Source organism: Montipora capricornis, chromosome 12, assembly GCF_036669925.1.
Source record: "Montipora capricornis isolate CH-2021 chromosome 12, ASM3666992v2, whole genome shotgun sequence".
Classification (NCBI taxonomy): domain Eukaryota; kingdom Metazoa; phylum Cnidaria; class Anthozoa; order Scleractinia; family Acroporidae; genus Montipora; species Montipora capricornis.
Genome location: NC_090894.1, coordinates 24,237,476 through 24,252,475, shown reverse-complemented (window position 1 = coordinate 24,252,475; position 15,000 = coordinate 24,237,476). Strand labels below are relative to the sequence as shown.

The following is a 15,000-nucleotide window of genomic DNA, read 5'->3' as shown; positions in this document are numbered from 1 at the left end:
AGATCATTGAAGACTGGTCGTTTCTATGCTAGAGACGCATAGGTCATCTGGGACAAACTTGGGCAAACATTTTTTCTGCGTCTGTTAAACCGTACGCGTCTAGTATTAAGACTGGCATGTGCCAGTCTTAATACTAGACGAATTTAACAGACGCGGAAAACAAATTGTTTACCTTTGTCCCAGACGGATAACACGAGAGACGCTTAATTCGTCTGGAAGGATTATACGTCTCTAGTATAAAAACGTCCACCGATGAGGTTCGCTTACAGGAACAGCATTATATTAGCGTGGAATGAATTCCCTCTCGAGATCTTGCTTATTCTCTTGTTCTTTTTTGTAATTTTTGTAGCCATTCCTCGTCTGCTAATGGTTTCTCCACGTAGGGTTCCATGCAGTTCTGGGTTTCAGTACTAGCGCTGGCTAAATCGTCGAGCCCTCAACTAGTCGCCTCAAATGCAAAATTTGGAGAGACAAACAAAGAGTATTATTGTAGCGGCAAGCGAACATCAAGGCCGAATGAATTGCCAAGAAAATCGCGACCGGACAAAATACCAAACGGGCGTACTTTACGGAGACCGAAGTGACATTTAAATCGTGTTTATTGGTTGATCTCGTAAACTGTAAACAAACGATAAAACGCTGGCATAAGACATCTACATAAAATAAAATTACACAAAGCACGTGGCGATCGAGAAAATACAGCTAAACATGCAACGTGCAAAGAAAACCGAAAAAATAAAACGTGCTACAGCATGAAAGAAATACTAAACAATACAAGCAAAACTATAAAACTAGTAAAGCGAAATCGATGTAAATAAATTCACGCGGCCACGAGGGCACGGTATGCAAACTACAACTAGATGCTTCTGTGAAGCATACACTGGCTTGCCTGTGGTACGTGCTACAGAAAATCAGAAGGCACTGAATTGTGTGGTATTGAAATACAGCATTCCAGTCTCTGAAGAATAACAAATAAAAGAGAAGCGAGAAACATTGGCTTCTGGGCTGACATGTTGATAATTTTCAAGTTCCCTCACAACTTCTTTTCACCACAAGTGTGCCCTATGAGCATCCGAAAACTTTGTAATACTAAACTTCACTGAAATCAAGCCCTGTTTCGCGGGGTTAGTGTTGGGATGGCATGGGAGACCAAAACAATAAACCCCTCATAAAAAACAGAAACATCTGACCGAAAATACTATTAACGCTAACAAATGCTGATGATGAAAAAGCAAATAAATATTGATACACAGTTTTCAGAAAGAGCAGAAGGAAGTTTCCCGGACGGTCGATCGAGAATAAAATATTTACGACATGAAAACAACATTAATTTTGAACCTTGAATATAGATCGTTTTCACTGTCACGCAATAAAAAAAATAAATCAAAAACTATCCAGTGCAAAACGCTAAGAAATTGTTATCTTATAGAAGATAAAGAAATAAGACACTTGTCCAAGTTTTAGGCCTCTGCGTTTCCCCAAACTTCAGATATTCGTCGAAATGTTTCGCAGGCCGGAAAATAGTGTAAACATCTGGAACTGACTTTGGCTATCTAGGCCACTGATTATCACTACTAAAAAAACAAGCATTTACATAAGCACTTTTCCTAATGCTCTAACTTCTAAAAGGGCTCAAAATCATGAGATAAGTATATATTTTTCAACAAACTTGATCGTAGCTTTGTGTCACGCACCTACATAATCCGGAAATTCAAAATGCTCTGGTTTCCAAACGAAGCACGCTATTGAGCTGTGAAATTGTCAACAGATATAGATATGCCGCCTCCTATGCCTGATGAGGATAAAAACTTTGGTGGATCTTTAGTTTTAGATTTTGGAAGGCGATGACGTCACGTGAAAACGATCTATAGAATATAAAAAGTTACGATCAGCGACAAACATTTTGGGAGATTTTTGCTACGTTCAAGTAAATTGCAAAATCGAAAGTGACATGGCCGGAATTCAGCGGGCGCCGTGATTATGTTACCGCGGCATGTTTACTAGCCAAACAGTGAAGCATCTGTGTCAAATGATGGCAAGATACCGGGTTTTTGTAAGTTTCTTTTTCTGTCAAGTGTTATAAAGTTTGACAATGAAATGAGCGAAGTCAAAACAAAGATCACAATCGCCCAACTCTTGTTTATGCAAAGTCAAAATTTACTCTCCAAGACGCGTACGACGTTATTTATCACCAGGTAATTCCATCATTTTGGAAATAGCAACTACTTTATTATTCATCTGCGTCACAAGTTTTCACTGATTTTGGGCCTCATTTTGTTGAAACTCAAGCACGCTTCCAACAGGCCTGTGAACCCTTCCTGCTTACAGAGCAATACTAAAAAACCTCTCCCATATCACATTTGAACCTTAAGCTCGAAAATTCAATACACAACATGATATTATAATTCACAAAGGCAGAAAATACCACAGAATCCTTTTCCAGCGAAAATTTTATTGAAACAAACAACATATTTGCTCTTAGAGGCGAAAACCTCTTCCTATTTGATTGCGTGCGTGAAGACAAGAAACTCAATTGTGTCAAATTACCATGTACTTCAGGTAAATACTGCTCACTTTGATTTCGTCTCGACGGGCGATAGATTGTTCTCGAAGTCCAGTGCTCGTCGCTTTTGAGATTCCTGCCTATTTTATCCAACTGACTTTCTATTATTGAGCTCCATAAGGGTATATTTTGTTTAAGGATCTACTAAAACGCCATTCGCGTTACATGACTTTCGACGCCATTGCAGGCTAAGTTAATGATTCTACTGTGTCCACCAGAGAAATCTACGCATTTCCACTACCCTCTCGATCCTAAGAAAATACTCGCAGAAGGCTCTATCCACAAAGACACCACTTACCAGGGGAGTGACAGGCAAGACTTTTACCGACACGGAAAAAAAAAAAAAAAAAACTAAAAAAAAAAAAAAGAAAACAAACAAACTAAACGCAGACCTTGACTGGGTTTGCCCATAGGCAACCCAGTAATAACCACGCATAAATAAAAACTTGGGCTAGCCATAAAACAAAAAAGGAAAGCTACAGATAAATGAACTTACATATCGGTCATGCGACACCGTAGGCTTTATAATTATCTTATCGTAGACGACAACACATACACGCTCCGCACTAAATTAACCACACTCCGAAATTAAAGAATCTAAAGATCAAAGGGCAAATAACCTAAACGTGACGTAAATCACCGTCTCGTAAATGTAACGCATTAACATGCCTCCCCTGAAACACTGAAGTGTTTCACAACAAAACGAAAACTAATCGATAAAGTTCTAAATGTCCTGAATCTCAAGGTGATCAATATCTAAAGTTAGAGGCTCCTCCGCTGGGATTCACCCCTGGGCTCCCTCTTGTAATCATCCTTGGACATCAGCAGGACTAATTTCTGAATGGGACGCTCCAGGAACTTCACTGCGCTTGTCCTTCTTCCTCTATCGTCAAGACAGGCGTCCGCAAGAGCAAGCTTGACTGTGCGTACACGTCCATCAGAACCTTGGTAGACTGCTACAACACGTGCCAGCTGCCAACGATTGCGTGGGGCGTTATCTTCCTTAATGATCACAATGTCATCAACACACATATCACGTCGAGGGGCTATCCACTTCTGACGCTGCCGTAAGCCCAAAAGATATTCCTTGCGCCATCGGGACCAAAATTCATTAGCCAGATGCTGGACGCGCCTCCACCGTTTTCGGCAGAACTTGTCCGCTGACGGGAAAACACCGGGTGGCGAAAGAACGACCTTTGTCTTCAGCGTGAGTAAGTGATTGGGCGTCAATTGGTTTGGCGAACTTGGATCGGCAAGGAGATCGACTGTTAATGGTCGGCTGTTGATAATAGCTTCCATCTCACACATGAGGGTTCTTAGTGATTCGTCGTCAAGCTGCAGTCTGTTATCTTGCAAAAGTGGGGAAAGAACACTTCGCACTGACCGGATTTGCCGTTCCCATACTCCGCTCATGTGACTTGAAGACGGGACATTCATCATGAAGGTGAACCAATCACAGTTATCCTTCAGAAGTTCCTTCTTAATGCGCTCGTGATCGAGTTCTGCGACAGCAGCTTTCAGCTCATGCTTGGCTCCTACAAAGTTCGTTCCTTGGTCGCTTCGTAGTTGACGGATAGGTCCCCTGCGGCATATGAACCGATTGGCAGCTGAACTCGATTGGCTACAAAGACATGGAATCTTCGACTTTCATTTGCAATGTATCCCAAAACCACTTTGCTATCAGACCAGAAGGAAGAACTCTGGGACATCATTAAGGCTCAGCCCTTGAGGTATCTGACCGCTGACCTTCACGGAAGTCACAGCGGCTTGTAGTTCAAGGTGCGGAATTGTCACAGGCTTGAGGGGGGTTACTCGTGACTTGCCGGCTACGAAAGAACAGTGGATTCTGCCAGAATCATCTTGAAGCCTTAGATAACTACATTTCCCATAACCCTTTGTACTTGCGTCCGAGAAATGATGTAGCTCTTTCTTCACGACAGATCCAAAGTTTTCGGGCTTGAAGCATTTGGGAATTGAGAGACGTTGAAGGATAGGAAGCTCAGCTCGCCATTTTTTCCATCTTATCTTAATTACGTCAGGTATGGGGTCATCCCAGCCCACACCGTCACGACACAGATCTTGTAAGATGCTCTTTCCCTCCAATAGGATTGGTGCAACAAAACCAAGCGGGTCAAAAATTGAGCTCATGGTGGACAGAATCCCTCTCCTTGTACAAGGACGATCTTTCAGCGTTAACCGAAACTGAAACGTGTCTGACTGGATACACCAATGCACCCCGAGTGCTCTCTCCATTGGCAGCTTGTCCAGATCGATATCTATGTTCTTGAGGTCATCAGCTCGGTCAGAAATTGGAATGCTTCTCAAAACCTCTTTCTTATTCGAAACAATTTGTGCTGATTAAAACCTGCTTTCTTGCACATCTCTTTCACAGACGATACCAGCATGTTTGCCTCCTCAACTGTGGAACAGGATTTCAAACCGTCGTCAACGTAGAAATTCTTTCGTAAAAAGTCCGCGGCTTCAGCTCCAAACTCTTCCTCACCATCCTGTGCTGTCTTCTTAAGGGCAAAGTTAGCTCAACCTGGCGATGAGGTCGCTCCAAATAGGTGCACCGTCATTCTGTACTCTACTGAACTCTTGGATAAGTCACCGCCTTCCCACCAGAAAAAGGGCAGCAAATCTCTGAACTCTCTTGTCACGTGAACTTGGTAAAACATCGACTCTATGTCGCACATAATACCCACAGGTTCTTGACGAAACCTGCTGAGGACGCCAGCAAGAGTGTTCGTTAAATCCGGGCCTTGCAGAAGATGTTTATTCAGCGACTCCCCATTGCACTCTGCGGCACAGTCAAACACCACGCGAATTTTATTCGGCTTCTTTGGATGGTATACCCCATGGTGAGGGATATACCAAGTACTGGTTTCTCTTGAATGGGACAATGACATGGCACTTTGGTTCTCTTCACGTTTCTTCACATCTTTGTTGATAGGGAAGGCTATCCTCACCCTTTCAGCACAACCTTTACTTATGACGCCCTCTATGAACGTCACGTAGTCGTTGCGGTATCTTTCATCAGCGAGGAACCTTCTCTTCAGTTGTGACAATCGACGTAGAGCTAAGTCTCGATTGTTTGGAAGCCTTAAGTCCGGACCCCTTAGGGGGAGAGGCAGCTCATTCTCTAGCTGGGTAATTCCTTCCGTTGCAATAGCGAGGAATCTTCTGTCTTCTTTAGAAAGTCCTGGGTCGTTGTTATATCGTTCAGAGAAGTCTTGCTCGAAAATTCTTTGAACTGAGAAGGGAGTTATCTGTTCCTTGGTTTGAGAACTCCACACAAAGCTATGATTGGTGCTAAGACGGCCAGTGTCAACTTCACCTGCTATGATCCGGTTACAAGACGAGACTGCATGCTCTTCGCAATCACGTTCCACACACTCCGACAGACTGACAGGGCCGATTATGCCCCAACCTAACAAGGTGCGAACCGCATAGGGATATTCTCCTCTACCAACGATGACCTCTTTAGGCTTAATGGCCTTTGGGCAATTACAGTCAATCAGCAATCCGACCTCCACTTCCTCTTGATATGGCATTATCTTATCTTTGATTCTTTTCAGATGTGGCCATGCCGCCGCAACCTCCGGCTTGGGAATTTGGTTCCTTCTTGAAGGTATCTGCTCCCTAGTATAAGTCTTGGGTAGTTCCACTTGAACACGTTGGTCAATCCTCTCGACTACTAATCCGTCGACTCGGGAAACTGGTATTTCTTCCTTTCCAAGCATAGTGCTGAGAATGAGCTTCGAATTCACGCCGGGGATTCCAAGTTTCTCTTTGGCGTTGGTTGTAATAAATGCTGTATCACTTGCGTCGTCTAGTAAGGCGTAAATCATGATTTTTACCTCGGGATTATCCTTATGATGCACAAAAACTGGAATGATCAATGAATTGGTTACAACACCATGCCAATCGACTGCGCTACACACGCTGGCAGTGGGCTTGAAGTTCATATTTTCGACCACGACTTCAGAGCTTGCTTGATGACTATGAGCTGAATCGGACGAAGTTGATTGTGAGGTACTATGCTGACTTTTGTTCTGTTCCTTGTCATTAGGAATATGAAGAGAGGTGGGATGCTGTTTCCCGCACTTCTCACAAGTCAATCGAGCTCGACAGTTTTTTGACTGATGACCTTTCTTCAGGCATCCAAAACAAAGGCCTTTAGATCTAATAATCTCCATCCGTTCATCTACGCTCCCCTTGCGAAGCTCTCCGCACTTGTCGGGTTGATAACTAACACTGCACAAGGGGCATAAGCTTGTTTGCTGTTTTGGCCTTGGTACTTCATTGGATTTCCGTCTGCTTTCACTAGACTGGGTTCGAGAGGAAAGTGACACGAAACTGTTTGCTCCTTGAACCCTCTTTCCCCTGTTCTTATCGGTCATCTTGTTTTTCTCTCTCTTCAGGGCTTCGGGGGAAAATACTGGATCATTTGCGAGGTCTGCTTCTTCCTTGACGAAAACAACTAAGTCGTGAAAGGATACTGTTCTATTTGTCTTCCTCAAAACGTCACGTGCCTCGCGACACCACGAGGGCACGGTTATGCAAACTACAATAACCACGCATAAATAATAACGAATACACTAATTAAAAACTTGGGCTAGCAATAAAACAAAAAAGGAAAGCTACAGATAAATGAACTTACATATCGGTCCCGCGACACCGTAGGCTTTATAATTTTCTTCTCGTAGACAACAACACATGCACGCTCCGCACTAAATTAACCACACTCCGAAATTAAAGAATCTAAAGATCAAAGGGCAAATAACCTAAACGTAAACTAAATTGTTTCGTAACAGTTCATTTTTAATACAGACTTTCAAAGAATAGGAAAATAAAAGAAATCACGTTATGGGCACTTTAATGTTTATGTTCTACCTTGTTTTCTTAAATCTCTTGTTGATTTAACTCGATGGACTTGTTCCTGTTGAAGTACAATAGACCTTTTTGCAGATATGGCGGCCATTTTGATTTCTATTGTTTCAGAAGACATTATGGAATGCTCAGGGGGAAACTTAATATGTCTTTGCTTCCTGGGCATCCCATAATAGCTATTTGAAACAATAGAAATCAAAATGGCCGCCATATCTGCAAAAAGGTCTATTATGTAATTTGCCATGCATAAATAATCAGTTAGTATTAAGCCGTTTGCCTCGGTTGGAGGAGATGATTACTTCCTCCTGCTGAATTCCCAAAGATCTAACGGTGGCGTATCCTCAATTTTATTAGGTAGATGAATGAAGTGAACAAACAAGTAAAAGTATGTAAAGTATGTAAAAAAGGGGTGTTAAAAAACATGCAAGAATAACATAATTAAAAATGACTAAAAAACTCTCGCACAAATTGAGTCTGACTGTACATTGAGACTTGGTCTCCTTTCATACTTTGACTTCTTTGTTTTATTTTTATACTTGTGCAAAATTCTTATCCTCACTTTTAGCTTTATAATGACCAAAGTTCGGTCCAAACGTCGACCGCTTTTACCCTTAGTTTTTACTTCAAATTAATTTTTAAAACCTTTACTTATGGGAAAAAAAGTTTTGCATTTATTGCGTATTTTACAGATTCACAACAGCATCCATTGCGTTGCTTTGCGTATTTTACAACAAGCCCGACTCTTATAAACGTAGAGACGTAACTCGTATTCACATATTATCATTTAGGCGACTGCTCCTCTGCCCTCCAATCAAAAAAACATGCCGCAGAGATCAGAAGAAAACGCTTTGGAGAAGAACACGCAAGTACAGCTGATAGTTACAGTGAAATAGGAGTCACACAGTTTAAAATAGGTGACTACTCCGCTGCCGTCCAATCGTATAAATATGCCTTAGACATCAGAAGGAAAGCCTTTGGAGAAGAACACGCAAGTACAGCTAGTAGTTACCATTCACTCGGATTGACACATTGTAAAATAGGTGACTACTCCGCTGCCCTCCAATCGCACAAACATGCCTTAGACATCAGAAGGAAACTCTTTGGAAAAAAACACGCAAGTACAGCTGATAGTTACCATTCACTCGGATTGACACAATATCAAATAGGTGACTACTCCTCTGCCCTCCAATCGTACAAACATGCCTTAGACATCAGAAGGAAAGTCTTTGGAGAAGAACACTCAATTACAGCAAATAGTTACCGTGAAATCGGAATCACACATTATCAATTAGGTGACTACTCCTCTGCCCTCCAATCGCACAAACATGCCTTAGACATCAGAAGGAAAGTCTTTGGAGAAGAACACGCAACTACAGCTCATAGTTACCATGAAATCCGAGTCACACATTATGAATTACGTAACTACTCCTCTGCCCTCCAATCGTACAAACATGCCTTAGACATCAGAAGGAAAGTCTTTGGAGAAGAACACACAAGCACAGCAAATAGTTACCGTGAAATCGGAATCACACATTATCAATTAGGTGACTACTCCGCTGCCCTCCAATCGCACAAACCTTCGTTAGACATCAGAAGGAAACTCTTTGGAGAAGAACACGCAAGTACAGCTGATAGTTACCATTCAATCGGATTGACACATTATCAAATAGGTGACTACTCCTCTGCCCTCCAATCGTACAAACATGCCTTAGACATCAGAAGGAAAGTCTTTGGAGAAGAACACACAAGCACAGCAAATAGTTACCGTGAAATCGGAATCACACATTATCAATTAGGTGACTACTCCGCTGCCCTCCAATCGCACAAACATGCGTTAGACATAAGAAGGAAAGTCTTTGGAGAAGCACACGCAAGTACAGCTGATAGTTACCGTGAAATCGGAGTGAGACACTATCAAATAGGTGACTACTCGGCAGCCCTCCAATCGCAAAAACATGCCTTAGACATCAGAAGGAAACTCTTTGGAGAAGAACACGCAAGTACAGCTGATAGTTACCATTCAATCGGATTGACACATTATCAAATAGGTGACTACTCCTCTGCCCTCCAATCGCACAAACATGCCTTAGTCATCAGAACGAAAGTCTTTGGAGAACAACACGCAAGTACAGCTGATAGTTTCCATTCACTCGGATTGACACATTATCAAATAGGTGACTACTACTCTGCCCTCCAATCGCACAAACATGCCTTAGTCATCAGAACGAAAGTCTTTGGAGAACAACACGCAAGTACAGCTGATAGTTTCCATTCACTCGGATTGACACATTGTAAAATAGGTGACTACTCCGCTGCTCTCCAATCGCACAAATATGCCTTAGACATCAGAAGGAAAGTCTTTGGAGAAGAACACGCAAGTACAGCTGATAGTTACCGTGAAATCGGAGTGAGACATTATCAAATAGGTGACTACTCCGCAGCCCTCCAATCGCACAAACATGCCTTAGACATCAGAAGGAAAGCCTTTGGAGAAGAACACGCAAGTACAGCTAGTAGTTACCATTCACTCGGATTGACACATTGTAAAATAGGTGACTACTCCGCTGCCCTCCAATCGCACAAACATGCCATAGACATCAGAAGGAAACTCTTTGGAAAAAAACACGCAAGTACAGCTGATAGTTGCCATTCACTCGGATTGACACAATATCAAATAGGTGACTACTCCTCTGCCCTCCAATCGTACAAACATGCCTTAGACATCAGAAGGAAAGTCTTTGGAGAAGAACACACAATTACAGCAAATAGTTACCGTGAAATCGGAATCACACATTATCAATTAGGTGACTACTCCTCTGCCCTCCAATCGCACAAACATGCCTTAGACATCAGAAGGAAAGTCTTTGGAGAAGAACACGCAAGTACAGCTCATAGTTACCATGAAATTGGAGTCACACATTATGAATTACGTAACTACTCCTCTGCCCTCCAATCGTACAAACATGCCTTAGACATCAGAAGGAAAGTCTTTGGAGAAGAACACACAAGTACAGCAAATAGTTACCGTGAAATCGGAATCACACATTATCAATTAGGTGACTACTCCGCTGCCCTCCAATCGCACAAACATGCGTTAGACATCAGAAGGAAACTCTTTGGAAAAGAACACGCAAGTACAGCTCATAGTTACCATGAAATCGGAGTCACACATTATCAAATAGGTGACTACCCCGCTGCCCTCCAATCGCACAAACATGCCTTAGACATCAGAAGGAAACTCTTTGGAGAACAACACGCAAGTACAGCTGATAGTTACCATGAAATCGGAGTCACACATTATCAAATAGGTGACTACTCCCCTGCCCTCCAATCAGACAAACATGCCTTAGACATCAGAAGGAAACTCTTTGGAGAAGAACACGCAAGTACAGCTGATAGTTTCCATTCACTCGGATTGACACATTATCAAATAGGTGACTACTCCGCTGCACTTCAATCACAAAAACATGCCTTAGACATCAGAAGGAAACTGTCTGGACAAGAACACGCAAGTACAGCAGATAGTTACCATTCACTCGGATTGACACATTGTAAAATAGGTGACTACTCCGCTGCTCTCCAATCGCACAAACATGCCTTAGACATCAGAAGGAAAGTCTTTGGAGATGAACACGCAAGTACAGCAAATAGTTACCATTCACTCGCATTCACACATTATCAAATAGGTGACTACTCCGCTGCCCTCCAATTGCACAAACATGCCTTAGACATCAGAAGGAAACTCTTTGGAGAAGAACACGCAAGTACAGCTAGTAGTTACCATTCACTCGGATTGACACATTGTAAAATAAGTGACTACTCCGCTGCCCTCCAATCGCACAAACATGCCTTACAAATCAGAAGGAAACTCTTTGGAGAAAAACACGCAAGTACAGCTGATAGTTACCATTCACTCGCATTCAGACATTATCAAATAGGTGACTACTCCGCTGCCCTCCAATCGCACAAACATGCCTTAGACATCAGAAAGAAACTCTTTGGAAAAAAACACGCAAGTACGGCTGATAGTTACCATTCACTCGGATTGACACATTGTCAAATAGGTGACTACTCCTCTGCCCTCCAAGCGTACAAACATGCCTTAGACATCAGAAGGAAAGTCTTTGGAGACGAACACACAAGTACAGCAAATAGTTACCGTGAAATCGGAATCACACATTATCAATTAGGTGACTACTCCGCTGCCCTCCAATCGCACAAACATGCCTTAGACATCAGAAGGAAAGTCTTTGGAGAAGAACACGCAAGTACAGCTCATAGTTACTATGAAATCGGAGTCACACACTATGAATTAGGTGACTACTCCTCTGCCCTTCAATCGTACAAACATGCCTTAGACATAAGAAGGAAGGTCTTTGGAGAAGAACACACAAGTACAGCAAATAGTTACTGTGAAATCGGAATCATATATTATCAATTAGGTGACTACTCCGCTGCCCTCCAAGCGCACAAACATGCCTTAGACATTCGAAGGAAAGTCTTTGGAGAAGAACACGCAAGTACAGCTCATAGTTACTATGAAATCGGAGTCACACATTATGTATTACGTGACTACTCCGCTGCCCTCCAATCAGACAAACATGCCTTAGACATTAGAAGGAAACTCTTTGGAGAAGAACATGCAAGTACAGCTAATAGTTTCCATTTACTCGGATTGACACATTGTCAATTAGGTGACTACTCCGTTGCCCTCCAATCGCTCAAACATGCCTTAGACATCAGAAGGAGAGTCTTTGGAGAAGAACACGCAAGTACAGCTCATAGTTACTATGAAATCGGAGTCACACATTATGTATTGGGTGACTGCTCCGCTGCCCTTCAATCGCACAAACATGCCTTAGACATCAGAAGGAAACTCTTTGGAGAAGAACATGCAAGTACAGCTAGTAGTTACCATTCACTCGGATTGACACATTGTAAAATAGGTGACTACTCCGCTGCCCTCCAATCGCACAAATATGCCTTAGAAATCAGAAGGAAACTCTTTGGAGAAAAACACGCAAGTACAGCTGATAGTTACCATTCACTCGCATTCAGACATTATCAAATAGGTGACTACTTCGCTGCCCTCCAATCGCACAAACATGCCTTAGACATCAGAAGGAAACTCTTTGGAGAAGAAAACGCAAGTACAGCTGATTGTTACCATTCACTCGGAATAACACATTATCAAATAGGTGACTACTCCTCTGCCCTCCAATCGTACAAACATGCCTTAAACATCAGAAGGAAACTCTTTGGAGAAGAACACACAAGTACAGCAAATAGTTACCGTGAAATCGGAATCACACATTATCAATTAGGTGACTACTCCGCTGCCCTCCAATCGCACAAACATGCCTTAGACATCAGAAGGAAAGTCTCTGGAGAAGAACACGCAACTACAGCTCATAGTTACTATGAAATCGGAGTCACACATTATGAATTAGGTGACTACTCTTCTGCCCTCCAATCGTACAAACATGCCTTAGACATCAGAAGGAAAGTCTTTGGAGAAGAACACGCAAGTACAGCTGATAGTTACCGTGAAATCGGAGTCACACATTATCAATTAGGTGACTACTCCGCAGCCCTCCAATCAGACAAACATGCCTTAGACATCAGAAGGAAACTCTTTAGAGAAGAACACCCAAGTACAGCTGATAGTTTCCATTCACTCGGATTGACACATTATCAAATAGGTGACTACTCCGCTGCCCTCCAATCGCACAAACATGCCTTAGTCATCAGAAGGAAATTCTTTGGAGAGGAACACGCAAGTACAGCTGATAGTTACCATTCAATCGGATTGACACATTATCAAATAGGTGACTACTCCTCTGCCCTCCAATCGTACAAACATGCCTTAGACATCAGAAGGAAAGTATTTGGAGAAGAACACACAAGCACAGCAAATAGTTACCGTGAAATCGGAATCACACATTATCAATTAGGTGACTACTCCGCTGCCCTCCAATCGCACAAACATGCGTTACACATCAGAAGGAAAGTCTTTGGAGAAGAACACGCAAGTACAGCTGATAGTTACCGTGAAATCGGAGTGAGACATTATCAAATAGGTGACTACTCCGCAGCCCTCCAATCGCACAAACATGCCTTAGACATCAGAAGGAAAGTCTTTGGAGAAGAACACGCAACTACAGCTCATAGTTACTATGAAATCGGAGTCACACATTATGTATTAGGTGACTACTCCGCTGCCCTCCAATCAGACAAACATGCCTTAGACATCAGAAGGAAACTCTTTGGAGAAGAACACGCAAGTACAGCTAATAGTTTCCATTCACTCGGATTGACACATTGTCAATTAGGTGACTACTCCGCTGCCCTCCAATCGCACAAACATGCCTTAGACATCAGAAGGAAGCTCTTTGGAGAAGAAAACGCAAGTACAGCTGATAGTTACCGCGAAATCGGAATCATACATTATCAAATAGGTGACTACTCCGCTGCCCTCCAATCACACAAGCATGCCTTAGACATCAGAAGGAAACTCTTTGGAGAAGAACACGCAAGTACAGCTAATAGTTACCGCGAAATCGGAATCATACATTATCAAATAGGTGACTACTCCTCTGCCCTCCAATCGTACAAACATACCTTAGACATCAGAAGGAAACTCTTTGGAGAAGAACACTCAAGTACAGCTGATAGTTACCGCGAAATCGGAATCATACATTATCAAATAGGTGACTACTCCGCTGCCCTCCAATCACACAAACATGCCTTAGACATCAGAAGGAAACTCTTTGGAGAAGAACACGCAAGTACAGCTGATAGTTACCGTGAAATCGGAATCACACATTATCAAATAGGTGACTACTCCGCTGCCCTCCAATCCCACAAACATGCTTTAGACATCAGAAGGAAACTCTTTGGAGAAGAACACGCAAGTACAGCTGATAGTTACCGTGAAATCGGAGTCACACATTATCAATTAGGTGACTACTCCGCAGCCCTCCAATCAGACAAACATGCCTTAGACATCAGAAGGAAACTCTTTAGAGAAGAACACCCAAGTACAGCTGATAGTTTCCATTCACTCGGATTGACACATTATCAAATAGGTGACTACTCCGCTGCCCTCCAATCGCACAAACATGCCTTAGTTATCAGAAGGAAACTCTTTGGAGAAGAACACGCAAGTACAGCTGATAGTTACCATTCAATCGGATTGACACATTATCAAATAGGTGACTACTCCTCTGCCCTCCAATCGTACAAACATGCCTTAGACATCAGAAGGAAAGTCTTTGGAGAAGAACACACAAGCACAGCAAATAGTTACCGTGAAATCGGAATCACACATTATCAATTAGGTGACTACTCCGCTGCCCTCCAATCGCACAAACATGCGTTAGACATCAGAAGGAAAGTCTTTGGAGAAGAACACGCAAGTACAGCTGATAGTTACCGTGAAATCGGAGTGAGACACTATCAAATAGGTGACTACTCGGCAGCCCTCCAATCGCACAAACATGCCTTAGACATCAGAAGGAAACTCTTTGGAGAACAACACGCAA

The 15,000-nt window shown here is 42.6% G+C and overlaps 1 protein-coding gene across 1 annotated transcript in view; it reads left to right on the top strand.

The window, feature by feature from the left end:
• The window catches only part of LOC138025537 (filaggrin-like), a 20,441-nt gene that overhangs the window by 4,890 nt on the left and 551 nt on the right, over window positions 1-15,000 (top strand). The window contains exon 2 of the mRNA XM_068872733.1: window positions 8,245-15,000. This exon is cut by the window's right edge and continues 551 nt beyond it. Within this exon, the coding sequence (XP_068728834.1) occupies window positions 8,245-15,000 (6,756 nt within the window). The remainder of the gene's footprint in view (window positions 1-8,244) is intronic.